Here is a 13876-nt window from a genome sequence, read left to right as displayed (position 1 = left end):
TAGTGTTCACTAATTATACAAATAATAGCAGACCTTCAAGATGGCTCAGCCAGTAAGGGCATTTGCCAAAGAAGCTTGATGACATTTGTTCAACCCCAAACCCATGTAAAAGTAGAAGGAAAGAAAAGACAATATGAAGTTGTCCCGACTCCTACATGCATGCTGTGATGTGTAGGTGTGCTCTCACACACATAAACATCAGACATGCAATAAATATTTAAATAAGAATCATTGTGACATTGTCATACATGTATTTAGTGTACTTTGGTCTGGGGCCAGAGAGATGGCTTAGTGATTAAGTGTGATTGTTCTGCAACCATGAGGACCTGAGTTCAGATCCCAGCAGTCATGTGAAAAGCCAGGCATGGTCCCACACATGGAGGGGTATGGCAGCTGCAGATGAGGGGATGGGGAGCCCCTTTCCCCTTCATTGTTACATCCTAAATTTTCTACATGGAGCATTGTTTTAGTTTCATTTCTGTTTCTGTGATAAAACACCCTGACAAAAAGCCACTTAGAGGAGAAAGGGTTGACTGGGACTCCTAGTTCAAGGTTATAGTCTCTCAGTGTGGGGAAGTCAAGGCAGGAACTTGAAGCAACTAGTGAAGAGCAGAAGAGGTAATAAATGCATGCACACTCCCCTGCTCGGTCGCTTGTGTTCAGCTCGACATCTTCACTCTTAGCTGTTCAGGACCCCTGCCTAGGGAATGGTGCCACCCACAGTGGGCTGGGTCTTTCCGCATGGATTAAGTAAGACAGTTCCCCACAGATATATCCACCTGCCAACCCAAGGCAGACAATCCTTCATTGAGACTGTCTAAGTGGTTCTAGGTTATGTCAAATTACAATTAAAGTTAGCCATCATAAATATGCATCCCCCACCTTTTTTTCAGACAGGAATTTATATAGCCCAGGCTGGCCTCAAACTCACTATGTAGCCAAGGTTGTTTTTCAATTCATGATTCTCCTGCCTTTACCTCTTTGTACCCCACCATACCAGGCTTAAACATTCATTTTTATTTTTAAACTGATGCACACCTTTAATCCCAGCACTCGGGAGGTGGAAGTGGGTGGATCTCTGTGAGCTTGAGGCCAGCCTGGTTTACAGCATAAGTTCTAGGACAACCAAGGCCATACTGAGAAATATAACTGTCCCAAATAACAAAAAAAATTGAGGGTGTATTTTTGTTTTATATTAGATGAGAAGGAAGTTACATGCCAGGGGGTACAGTGCCCACAGAAGCTGGAAGAGGGTGTCATATCCCCGGAAGCTGGAGTTAACAGGCAGTTGTAATCTACCTGACATAGGTACTTAGAATTAAACTCTAGTCCTCTGGAAGATAAGCAAACACTCTTAAACCACGGGTCATTTCTCTAGCCCCAATATGAGTTATTTTAAAACTCAGAGTAGTCCAACCATAGTGAGTTGGAGCTGACCCTCACACCCAGAGCTGCACCCAAATGCAGGAGGAAGGCAAAAGGAGGAGATGTGACCCCCACACTGAGCCTGGTGACTCTCCCACAGGAAAGGCAGAAGGAGATGGCAAGATGCACATTACCCTCTGTGACTTCATCGTGCCCTGGGACACACTGAGCACCACCCAGAAGAAGAGCCTGAACCACAGGTACCAGATGGGCTGCGAGTGCAAGGTGAGTAAGATCTGTGTCCCCTCCCCGTACCCCTCCCCTCCCTGGCTCTGCCACCACAAGGTCTCCAGGTGGACAGCAGGGCATGGGTCCTTGGCTTCCCAGACCCTCATGACAGTGAGTCCTGATTTTGAAATGAATTCTGGGAAGATAAGAGAGTGAGACTGTCTATCTAGAGACAAAGCTTTTGGTCCCAGGTCCTCAGAGAACCTTGGGTTGTATCCTTGGCAAGGAATATTTAGAAGATAAGGGGGTATAGGGATGGGACAAAGCACATAAATCAATCCATATGATGGGCAGCTTCTAAGAAAAGCTCCAAGGAAAGGAGATTTTGTGGGGAGAACATGGTCCTGGAAATATTTTCCTACCCACCCGTGTATAGGTGTAAGCATTGTGTGTCCAAGAGCTGAGGTACTGGTCCCAACATTCTAGACTTCTGGGCAGGTCTCTGTGAATCTGCCCAGAGGTGGCACTAAGCAGAGTTGTAGATGTACACATGCTTAGATATGGTGGAGAAGGGTGAGATCTATTCCCAGATCTGGGGACTGTGTCACCTTCATGGAACAACCATGTCCATGGTCCTGATGCTTTTCCCCACATCTGTACCGGGTAGCCAGCATCCTTTCATGCTACCAGGAGTGAGTCTGGGGCTGAGAGTTGCCAGCAGAGTCCTGTTCTATGGGCCTGTGCCAGCTCACACTTTTTCTTGGTGCCTCCTCCCCTTCTGGCTGGTGCTTCCCATCACTTGATTATCAAAGGTGTCATTCCATGCCCAGGTATCCAGCCAAATACAGACCAAGTGTGGCACCTCTGTGCCTAGCAAACTCTAGTTGGGCGTGCTTATACAGCACCCTTGGGAGAGTGAGACAGGAAGATTGCTGAGTGAAATCAACCTGTGCTGCTGTAGAGTGAGTTCCTTGCCAGCCTGGTGAGTGAGAGTCTATCTCAGAAAACAAGAAAAAAACGGTTGGAAAGTAGCTCAGCTGATAGAGTGCTTGCTAGCACGAAGCCCAGGTTTCATCTCTAGCACCACATAAACCATGTGTAGAGGCACATTTCTGTTCTCTCAGCATTCAGGAGGTAGAAGCAGGCAATCACAAGTTCAAGGTTGTCCTTTGCTACATAGAAATTTCTGGGCCAGCCTGGGATACATGAAACTCTCTCTCAAGAACAAACAAACAAAAACCCAAGCTCTCTTTCTTCATCTCTGTGTGGCCAGAGGTGGGCACTCTCATAGCTCCATAATCTTTGGTCAAAAAGCTAGTGACCCATTGACCCAAGCAGGTGCTTTAGAACAAGCATGGGAATTCCTATTTGGCTCTGCTCTCTCCAGTGTAAGCCCCTTGTGGTAGCTGTGGCTACAGAAGAGCCTAAGCTGAAACCATCCCTTTAAAAAGGTAGACCAGGGCTGGAGAGATGGCTCAGAGGTTAAGAGAACCAGCAGGCAGCTCTTCCAGAGGTCCTGAGTTCAATTCCCAGCAACCACGTGGTGGCTCACAACCATCTGTAATGAGATCTGGTGCAAAATAAATAAATAAATAAACCAAAAAAAAAAAAAAAAAAAAAGGTAGACCAGATGGCCCAAAGCAGAGGTGCACCTGTTGCACCAGGGTTACATAAGTAGGTGGATGCAGAGGCCAGGGTATGCACAGGCCTATCCTCAGCTACAGTGTGGGAACCCAGGAATCAGCAGGACTACTGTCCTTGAACACCTTCAATAGGTTGTGGTCTGGAGGTACATCAAGTGCCCTTGGCCCCACCTGTCCCTTGACCCCAACTGAATCTGCCTGCATGTGTGTCCCCCAGATCACACGCTGCCCCATGATCCCATGCTACATCTCTTCCCCGGATGAGTGCCTCTGGATGGACTGGGTCACGGAGAAGAGCATCAACGGGCACCAGGCCAAGTTCTTTGCCTGCATCAAGAGAAGCGATGGCTCTTGCGCGTGGTACCGCGGGGCGGCACCCCCCAAGCAGGAGTTTCTTGACATCGAGGACCCGTAAACAGGCAGACAGAGCCTCTGCGGCCAATGGAAAAGCCTCTGAGGGTTTAGACTGGTCCAGCTCTGACATCCCTTCCTGGAAACAGCATGAATAAAACATCAATCATCCAAGTGGGTTCACGCTAGTGTGATTCTGCACCCCCCCCAATTTTCCCTAAACATGGTTGTGGGTCTGGAGGGGCAGGCGGGCCAGAGTCCCTGTCACACCCCCTCCATCTGCCAGGCTGAGCACTGTGTGTCTCAGCCTTTGATCCTTGGGTCCGGGCCGGAGAGGAAAACAGACTTTTTACCAGGCTTCTTGGGCATGTCACATACAGCTGACAGGCAACATTTAAGGGCTTGCTAGCTCTGTTGGGGCAGAGCCTGGGAATGTGCATTTTGCAGAAACTCTTGAAGGTTGTTGTAAGACTGTGTAGCCGGCCTACCAGGTCCTTTTCATCCTGAGAGGGACATGTCCCTCATTTTCTGCAGTGGCCACCCCTCTGGCCCAAGGTAGTAGTCTCTGGCCCTTGCAAGTACCCCCCATCTCCTCTGCACCTGGTATGGACTCCGAGCACCAGGGTCTTGCTCAAGTCCAAGAGTAGCCCTCCAACCAGTGGTTCACTTGTCGAGGAGTCCTGGTCAACCCCATGAATCCACAGACTTCAGGGGCACCCCCTCATGGGAATGGGAGCCCTCCCGGAGCTGTGTTTCTGGCTCTAGCCAAGTCATTTCTGTCCTACCCTTCCCCATCTCCACCCATCCCCTAGTGGGGATCTCTGAGGTCTCATGCTGGGGGTGACAATCTGTGGTGAGGGATCCTTGGCTGTCCTTGTAGTCACTCCTAAGCCTCTAGAGCTATTCTTAACCCCCTTCCAAGTGGCTTCAGGTGTCTGGGTTGAGCAGCACAGCTCTGCTTTCTGTAGCATCATGCCCTGCCGCTGTGGGGATGCTGGTAGCATTCCCTTTTTTTTGCACAAACCGAAGATTTTAGAGGCCAGTCCTGTAAAGCCCCAACAGAAAAATTCTAGTGAAATCTCCCTGCTAGACTGGCCCTCATCACTACATGTGGATTTCTGTGTTACTAACCAAGCCCGTGAATCCACATGGCAGTGAGGGAGCCTGAGAGGCAGGCAGCTCTGCTTGCCAAGCTGCCAGGATGCAGTGGCTTGTTTTCAGAGCCATCTCATTCTCCTAAAGGTGAATTCTCAGGTAACGTATGAGGCTGAGAGGCACGTGTCCTGGGCTCTGCTTCTGTCTCTTAATGTCACAGAGGCTGCCCACTTGAGGCCCTTATAGGGAACTGGGGCACCTATTTGCTCCCTAAAAAAATTGATTTTCTGATGCCAATAGGATAGGGGTTAAGACAGGCAGAACTTGGTCACTGACAATACAGATAGTCTCTCTCCCTCCTAACTGAGTCTTAAAAATAAGCTGTCCCGAGAACACACGTGTATATTATCCAAACATGCACACACACAAAAACAGACCCTGAAGTCTGGCAGCCTGTGACTGGTTCTTTTGTAAAATGCTTCCATAGACCTCTATCTTCCAACCCTGTCCTATCTATCAGAAACCCCAAAGCAACTGTTAAGATCCTCCCCAGATGCTCTCTACCCACGCCCCCACACCAGGATCTGGCCAGCTCAGAACTTGATTATTTCTCCTTTAAGACACACTGGGAGGATGCCCAGGAATCAGCCTGCCCCGCCCGAGGGCATTTTCATGTTGTGCAGTGATGTTCTTCCTAGGATGCTGTCATGGACCAGCCCACGAGACCCTGCCGTCTATCCCGCCCTGCCTGTTTGCTTCCTGTGCAGTGATAGCATATGTAACAATGCCCATTTCTGCTGACTTCTTGACATGTTCTGGTTTGTTTCTGGTGTTCGCTGTGAGCATTCTTGTACTGCGTTTATGCCCTTGGTAGCATTAGACTTTGCACTTTTTAAAAACAAAAACAAAAATGTTTCGGCATCGAGGAAGCATTTGACCCAGAGTGGAAAGCATGGCATGGTAGCTGACCCGGGACCGAGGAACCCTTTGGATCTTTGAGTTCTTTGAATACCTGTTTTTCCAGCCTCCTGTCTTTTGTACCTGGTTCAAATCATTATGAAGGAAGGAATCTCTGAGTAGATTGGTTCTAAAAGATGGCCTTTATCATTTCTACTCACGTTGGTTTTTCTAGCCCTACTGGGCAGATGAGAGGAAAGCAAACAGACAAGCAAACTATTGGGACAAAGTGCCAGATGGCAGCTGAGCAGCGGCCACTCAAATGCCTTTGCAGCAGATCAATCGCAGTCTACACTTTAAGGAATATCTCCGCTTGGCGTTGTTTAACTTCGTTGTGTTCTAAGCACTGGGCTTCCCTCCCTCTGCCTCTGTCATGCCAGCAACTCGAATATTTCAGATGACGTTTACATGGTAGTTATTTCCAAATCTCTGCTTGATGCATATTAAGACATATCTGTGAGCTTGCAACATAATTTAAAGCTTTGTTGATTTTGTTTCCGTTTGAACTCTGGGTTGTTGGGGGGAAGCACCATGTTCATGCTGGAATATGAAGTCTGAGATGAACCCCCCGCCCCCCCCCACGCTGGCAACACCTGAGAGTTGTTGAAAGTTAACAAGCCAACCGCGCGTGTCTCTGATGCTTTGTATCAGTTTTGATTTTGATTTTTTTTTTTTGAGTGATTGCTCTGTCAATGGACAATAAACCATATTATCAAAGAGAAGGTTGACTCCCTGTGTGGCTGTTTCTGCTGTTTTTTAGCGAGGGATGCGGGCCAAGTGTCTACCAGCTAGAGGGAAGGGGAGTCACAGAGGGAAATGGAGGACCAAAGAAGGCATCTGATGCCTTGGAACTGGAGTTAGAGGCAGCGGTGAGCCATGTGAGTTCTGGGAGCCAAACCTGGGTCCTCTGCAAAAGCAGTCGGTGCTCTAAACTGCCAAGCTGTATCTTCAACCCCTGCATGTCCATTCTTTAATAACCAAGAAGAACATTCCTGCCTGATAAAAAAAAAAAAATGTTCAGCATGGCTGAAGAAATGGCTCAGGAGGTAAAGGCATTTGCTGCCAAGCCTGGTGATCCAAGTCAGGTCCCTGGAACCCACGTGGTGGAAGGCGAAACCTACTCCTCCAAGTTGTCCTCTGACCGCCACATGTACACACTTGAGTATACATACAGACAAATAAATAAACATGACTTTAATTTTTAAAATGTGAAGCAGCCAAGCATGGTGGCATGCATATAGATTTCTGGCTTTTGGGGGCTGGAGAGATGGCTCAGTGGTTAAGAGCACCAACTGCTCTTCCAGAGGACCCGGGTTCAATTCCCAGCTCCCACATGGCAGCTCACAACTGTCTGTAACTCCAGTTTCAGGAGACCCAACAAGCTCACACACGCAGGCAAAATGCCAATGCACATAAAATAAAAATAAATTAATTAAAAAAAAAAAGAATTCTGGCTTTTGAGGCTGAGGCAGGAGAATCATGAATTTGAGGTAAGTTGGACTACATAGCTAGACTATCTGGCAAACTCACCTCTGAGCCTGCAGAAGATGGAGTGTGGTTGTGGGGACAAGGGTACTTCTACAGGCATCGTCTAGAAATAAAACTGACGGCCAAATTCTGTGTGTAGTCCATCACTGTGTCTCGTTTCGCCCCTTTTAAGGGAAGCCACAGGAAAGCCAGGCACAGTGTTCCAAAAGTGCTGTCCCAGGGGAGTGTTGTGGGACTTTTCTGGGCCAATGTGAACAAATGTTTATTCACTCTGGATAGAAAACAGTGACAAACCAGAGAAACGGGCTCCCCAAATCCACCGTGACAGAGGCTGGGGATGTGGCTTGCCTTGCCCAGCATTGTATGAAGCCTCTGATCGTATCTACAGCACTGAATGCCCTGTCTGTAGTGGTACATGACTGTAATCCTGGTATTCAGGAGGCAGAGGCATGGAGATCAGGATTTCAAAGCCATCCTCAGCTACACAGTGAGCTCCAGGCTAGCCTGGGCTATGCAAGACTGTCTCAAAACAGCAACAACAAAAGCCCAGCACTCTCCCTTGGTGAACCCAAGAGCTTTGGCGTTATTTACTGGGGCATGGGTGGCTTAAAGGCAGCTGCATCACCAGAAGGGGTGCCCCACTGTGGCTGATGCCACACCACTAGAAACCCCTGCTCAGCCTGAAGGCAGCACCACCCCGATTCTCCTCTCCCAGCTATCGCTTACTTCTGACATAACCCAGGGAGAGAGGGCCCTTGTGAATCTTGTGACTGAGGCTTCTGAGCCTCCTTCTAGTTCCAGGAGGGAACATGTCAGCTCAGAGGAAGTAGCTGTACAGAGTCAGTGGGATACTCCTAATGCCCCAGCAGTGAGTTCTTAAATACAGCCCCACCCTTACAAAACCCTGGCAGGCAATAAAGCTTCCGGGAAATGCTGTGTCCAGTCTTTCCAGTGCTCCAGAGGCAGAAGCAGGTAGATCTCTGAGCTCCAGGCCAGCCTCATCTGTGTAGTGAGTTCCAGGTGAGCCAAGACTATACAGTGAGATCCTGTCTCAAAAACAGAAAATAAACAAAACAAACCCAGAGTCAGAGAGTGGCTCAGTGGTTGAAAGGGCTTGCTGTGTAACCATAAGGACATGAGTTCAACTCCCAGCACTCATTAACAAACCGGATGGAGTCGTGTGTGGACCTGTGACCCCAGTACTGTGCAGGGAAGGGACAGGATGCTCTCTGTGACTTGCCAGCTGCCAGGTTAGCCAAAAAAATGCTAGCTCCAGATTCAGGGGGAGACCCTGCCGCAAAGAAACATGCGGTGGCTAGAGATGGCTCAGTGGTTAAGTGCACTGGCTGCTCTTCCAGAGGACCTGGGTTCAATTTCCAGCACCCACATGGTGGCTCATGACCATCTGTAATTCCAGTTCCAGGGGGTTGGACACCTTCTTCTGGTCTCCATGGACACCTGCATGCACACGGCATACACTTACACAGACACACACACATAAGTAAAATAAATAATAAAAAATAAAATACGAAAGAAGTGAGTTGCAGTCAACAAAGCTGAACAGCATTGGAGACCTAAAGAGCATTCTGACATCAGACAAAGAGATGCAGAGTTTGGAGTTTGCCCAGATGGTTTCGGTCTTGCTTTGGTGCAATATTTCCTCACTATGCTCCCTTCCCTACATTTTGAAATGGTAATGTATATCCTATGACATTATATGTCGGATGTATGTGAAAAAAAAAAGAGTTGGAGAGAGTAGTTTTGATGGACAAGAAACTAGAAGTAGCAAAATTGAAGCTATAAAGGATTTACTAATAACTTACTCAGGAAATACTAAGTTACATGAAGTAGTATTTAATCAAAGGGTGTTACCTCCAAGCTGACTGGAAGAGAAGTAGTGTACTAACTAGGCTCCTTAGAAACCCAAGAGAGAAAATTGTGTGCCATAATTGAAGTTTAGGGTTGCTGAGAAAGTTTCTGCTAAATGTTGATTCACCAAGACTGACCTCCAGTTAGGCCTCATCCCCATAACAAAGAACTGCTCAAGGGGGCAGAGCAGGGTGACAACAACCATTATGCTTTGGCAAGATGAACCTGGGTAGGAACTATGCGAAAAGAACAACACGGTGTATTGTATAATATCTTTGTATGTAAATCTGCCATCTGCCCAAGTGTCCAGACTGGCAGTCTCCTATGGCAGCTTAAATTGTTCGAAATATAAGCTGAGCCAGAACCTGGGATATTTAAGGATGACAGACAACATTTGTGGAAAGAATAAGCCTAAGGTGTGTATACAAGCTAGGACATCCTCAACTGGAGGCCAGCTCTTCTTTGGGTATTAGCCACAGTTAGCCTCATGGTTTTGGTTTTTTGTACAGAGCTTTTCCTTTGTTAATTTCTGAGAGTGATTTCTTACTGTGTAGGCATGTTGTTTGTATAACAGTTTCATGGAAGAGTATTTGGGAATGAGGACACACTATTGAATTCTTTACCTTATTCCTAGTGTTGGGTTAAAGAATGCTAAGGACTTGTTTTGTCCTTTTATGAGAACACACAGGGAATACGTTTTTTTTTTTTTTTCAAGATGTGACTCTGCATTCTAGATTCACAATGAGCACTGACCATGGCTTCTTTCATATTATCTGCTCGTCCTACATCCTAGAAATGAAAGTGAGATTATTTCCAAATTGAGAAACTTCATAGGGTTTGGAGTTTGTCAAGATTTCTGCTGAACAGCCCCTCCTTCACTTAAGATCAGAATTAAAAAAGAATATGCTTATATGGATATATGCTAACACTTTAATAGTTCATTTGAATAATATATGGAAAATCACTTTCATTCTGAATTGTTTTTGTTACTCTTATTGTCCTGTTTTGTTTTGTCTGGTTCTGAAGCAATGTTTTGCTATGTATCATAGACTGGCCTGGAACTGGTGAACCTCCAACTCAACCTTCTGAATTAAAACTGGCAACTCCAGGTCACAATAAAAAAAATAAAATAAAATAAAATACTTGGCCGGGCAGTGGTGGCTCATGCCTTTAATCCCAGCACTCGGGAGGCAGAGACAGGCGGATCTCTGAGTTCGAGGCCAGCCTGGTCTCCAAAGCGAGTTCCAGGAAACAAAAAAAAAAAAAATCAGTAAAAAAAAAAAAAAAAAAAAAAAAAAAACAAGGGAGAGATGGATAGAGGAGACCTGATGCTCTCCTTTGGTCTTTGCATGTGTACAGGTGTGAGCGCCCCCCACACACACATGTGCACACACACACTACACTCACATACAAGACATCCAAATCAGTTTGAAAATCATGAATCATGAGTCATCTTGTGTGGGAGCCCATAACTGACTCAGTTTCCCAGTTTGAATCTGAAGTCTATTCTGAGTCAATAAAGTTCAAGCTTGCTTGTTTCAGGGCTGTGAGAAAGTCCTGATTAGCCCACAGGAAGGAACACACTATCTAGCTAAACGCAGGCTGCTGACGCCAGCCGGAGGTACATCGAGATAGAAAATGAAACTGTCTGCTCCTTGACTCAAGGACAGGATAGACAGTGGCTGAAGGCCTGGACTGTGCATTGTTCTATCTCTGTCCTTCAAGAGTGTACATAAGCTGGCTGTGACGTGAACTCAGGACTGTCCAGCACTGAGTGACAGTTCTCTCGACGCTGTTCTGTCTCCTTCATTGTCTCTACAATCCGCACGCCTCCAGCCAGCTACCTGGTTGACTTGTCGGCTGGCTCCGACAATCTTGCATATACATTTTTTTTTTTGTTTTTTGTTTTGTTTTGGTAGGAAGGGGGATTTAAGATAGGGTTTCTCTGTGTAACAACCTTGGCTGTCCTGGAACTCATTTGTAGACCAGGCTGGCCTCGAACTCACAGAGATCTGCCTGCCTCTGCCTCCCAAGTGCTAGGATTAAAGGCGTGCGCCACCACTGCACAGCTTAGGGTACACATTGTGAAGGATTCAGGAGAACCTCAAGCAAGCTTAGGGACCCACCTGCTTTACCTGTTCTGTGCCAGATGGCCTTCTCCTGGAGTTCTGGAAAGTGCTCACCACTCCTGTCCTGGACCTGGGCCTCTTTTGGGCCCTCCCTCTGGAATCTTCTTTCTGTTCTCACTCCTGGTCCTTGCTCGTCTCATTCTTGGCTCAGGTTCTCATGGTAAGTGTCACACTGGAAGAAGGTCAGGCTGAAGTATGGATGTCACCTGTAGGTCTCATTATGAACACCGAATCATTCCATGTTACTGGAATACAGTTTGGTCCTGTGGGGAGGATGTAGGAGTGACCAATCACGGAATGTGGAAAACAAGAAATGTTCTGCATATGCCTTGGGTGGGGTCATTGGGAAGGGGTGTGGCTTAGTGCTGTGGGTGGAGTCATTGGGAAGGGGTGTGACCTCTGGACAGTGGGAAGGCTGTGTGTCAAAGTCCTGGGAACTTCTGAGGAAGGGAAGAGGCTCCTGAGCTCAGGGTTGGGGTCCTCTCAGGAAGCTTCCCATAGCACCTGTATGTCCTACTGAGGATGAATATTGGGGTGCAGGGGAAAGGTATATAAGGGCAAAAGAGCACAGGGCTTGGCACAGGACCGTAACCCTAGCTACTTGGGAGGCTGAGACAGGAGGATAGAAAATTCAAAACCAGCCTGTGCAACTTAGCAAGACCCTGTCTCTAAGAGTAAAACAGAAAGGTGAGGTCGCAGCCGCTTGGGAGGTGGGCATCAGTGATGGGAAGGTCTGTGGAGTGTGTGAGAGGGCCAAAAGGTTGTGAAGGTGTGAGAGGGTGTGAGTGTGGAAGGTGTGTGCTCAGAGTGGGAAGAAACGAGTGCATGGGACATGTGGCTGTGAATACTGTGTGGATGTGTGTGGTGTGTGTTACGGAAGTATGGCAGGGAGTGTGCATGTGTAGGTCTGGGCAGCGGCAATCCTGGACCAACATACTCATGGAGAGAGTGGATCCTGCCCAGCTTCATTCAGGGGAAGGATCCTGCCAGCCTGGCACAAGCTGGCCCGGGCCCCAGGGCAGTTCCAAGGGACAGATGTAAGGACCTAGGATCCCAGCAGTTTCCTGTTTTAAAAAATGGCAACTTGGAGTCTCATTAAGCCCTGGGGTGGACTGATGTATCCCAAAGAGAAAGGGAGCCCTAATGACCGAAGCTAGGATTCCTAACCACACTGTGGGAAGAGCATTAAATAAATATACATTGTTAGCACAAAACAAAACAGAATAACCTTGTCCTGGCTGTGTAGAAGAGTCCCACAGCAGTCACTGAATTTGCTGAGATCCTCAGGGACCCCGTTCTGGCCTCTGTCTGTCTTGCTGAGAAATAAATATCATTTAGGAAAGTCAGTTTCCTGCGTTTTTTAAATTGTTGTCACAAGATTGCCGATTATCTGAATGAGGAATTCACTTCAGGTACCAGTAAGTGGCAACGCCATAAATGTTTTCCCCAAGTGGCTAGGCCCAGGAGTAGGGGCTTTTACTTGCCTTAGTCGGACTTCTGGAACAACACCAATAGACAACAACCACCTTGATCCCTGGTCCTGTCTGCATGGGTAGGGAGGATGGCATGGACCACTGTTGTCCCTGAGGACTGTGCAGACAAAGTGACGGGGCCAAGGCTGTCAGTACACGTCACGCCCTCTGGGCTTGATGTCAGTACATCAGATGTCAGTACACCATCTGAATGGGCCTGGGCTTGAGTGGCGCTCAGATGGAGCAGAAGCTCAAGAGAGGTGAGTTCCACTCTCAGCCTAGAGCAGCCTGTGCCTGGGTCACTCGGTCTGCGAATGACAACCTCGGGGCACCGGAAGGTCAAATAATGCCTCTGCTTACTGGAAAAGTCCGTTGCCATGGCAACTCAGGGGCGGGGTGCCCCCTTAGCTTGCTGGGGCTTCAGGGGGCCTACAACTAAGCTGGCAGAGTTAATGCGATTTAGAATCTCTGTCTACTGTGCAGAGGCACCAGCGGTGTTCATGATGGGGGAGAGGGATGTCTCAGTTACTTTTCTACTGCCCTGAAGACACATCACAATCAAGGCAACTTACAGAAGAATTTAATTTGGGAACTTGTGGCTCCAGAGGGTTAGAGTCCATTACCACATATGGCAGTAGTCAAGCAAGCGTAGTGTTGGAGCCATGGCTGAGAGCTTGCATCTGATCCACAAGCAGGAAGCACAGAGAGAGTTCACTGGGAATGGCATGGGTGAGCACTCACCTGTGACGGCCAGAGGCTGACACCAGGGTGTCTTCCTCAGTTGCTTCTCTGCCTTGTATTTGAGACCAGGGATCTCTCTGAACCTGGGACTTGCATTTCACTCAGACTGGCTGACATCAGAGAGCCCCAGATAATGCCTGCTCCCCACCTGCCACCGTGCTGGGGTACAGATGTGCACCACCACACCCATTCTGTGGGTGCTTGGAGAGCTGCAGTCAGGTTCTCATGCTTACCCAGCAGGCACTCTGCCCACTGAACCACTGCCCCAATTCGGTCTTGACATCTGGAGACATCTTCCAACAACCACAGGCCCTGAAGTTGGGGAGGAACGGACTCTGTTTTGCTCTGACCTCCAAGGCAGGGAGATGACCAAGTAGCTTTTGAGCAACATTACAGTTCTAGCAACACATCTTTTCCCCAAGGTAAAATCTAATTCCATTAATTTAGAGTATAGCTTTAAAACAAACTTGTCCTGTTGGACAAGGCGGCTCACACCTTTAATCCCAGCACACAGAGGCAGGCAGATCTTTGTGAGTTC

At 47.8% G+C, this 13876-nt stretch overlaps 1 protein-coding gene across 1 annotated transcript in view; it reads left to right on the top strand.

Moving 5' to 3' along the window:
• Nucleotides 1-6361, top strand: part of Timp2 (TIMP metallopeptidase inhibitor 2) — a 48453-nt gene extending 42092 nt beyond the window's left edge. Inside the window, exons 4-5 of the mRNA XM_028892547.2 lie at nt 1526-1650; nt 3454-6361. Coding sequence (XP_028748380.1) covers nt 1526-1650; nt 3454-3651 — 323 coding nt within the window. The 3' untranslated portion in view covers nt 3652-6361. The remainder of the gene's footprint in view (nt 1-1525; nt 1651-3453) is intronic.
• The last annotated feature ends 7515 nt before the right edge of the window (nt 6362-13876 follow it).

The sequence above is a fragment of the Peromyscus leucopus genome, chromosome 8b (genome assembly GCF_004664715.2).
Source record: "Peromyscus leucopus breed LL Stock chromosome 8b, UCI_PerLeu_2.1, whole genome shotgun sequence".
In the NCBI taxonomy this organism is placed as follows: domain Eukaryota; kingdom Metazoa; phylum Chordata; class Mammalia; order Rodentia; family Cricetidae; genus Peromyscus; species Peromyscus leucopus.
Note: the sequence above shows the minus strand (reverse complement) of the source record. Positions and strands in the feature narration are given on the sequence as shown.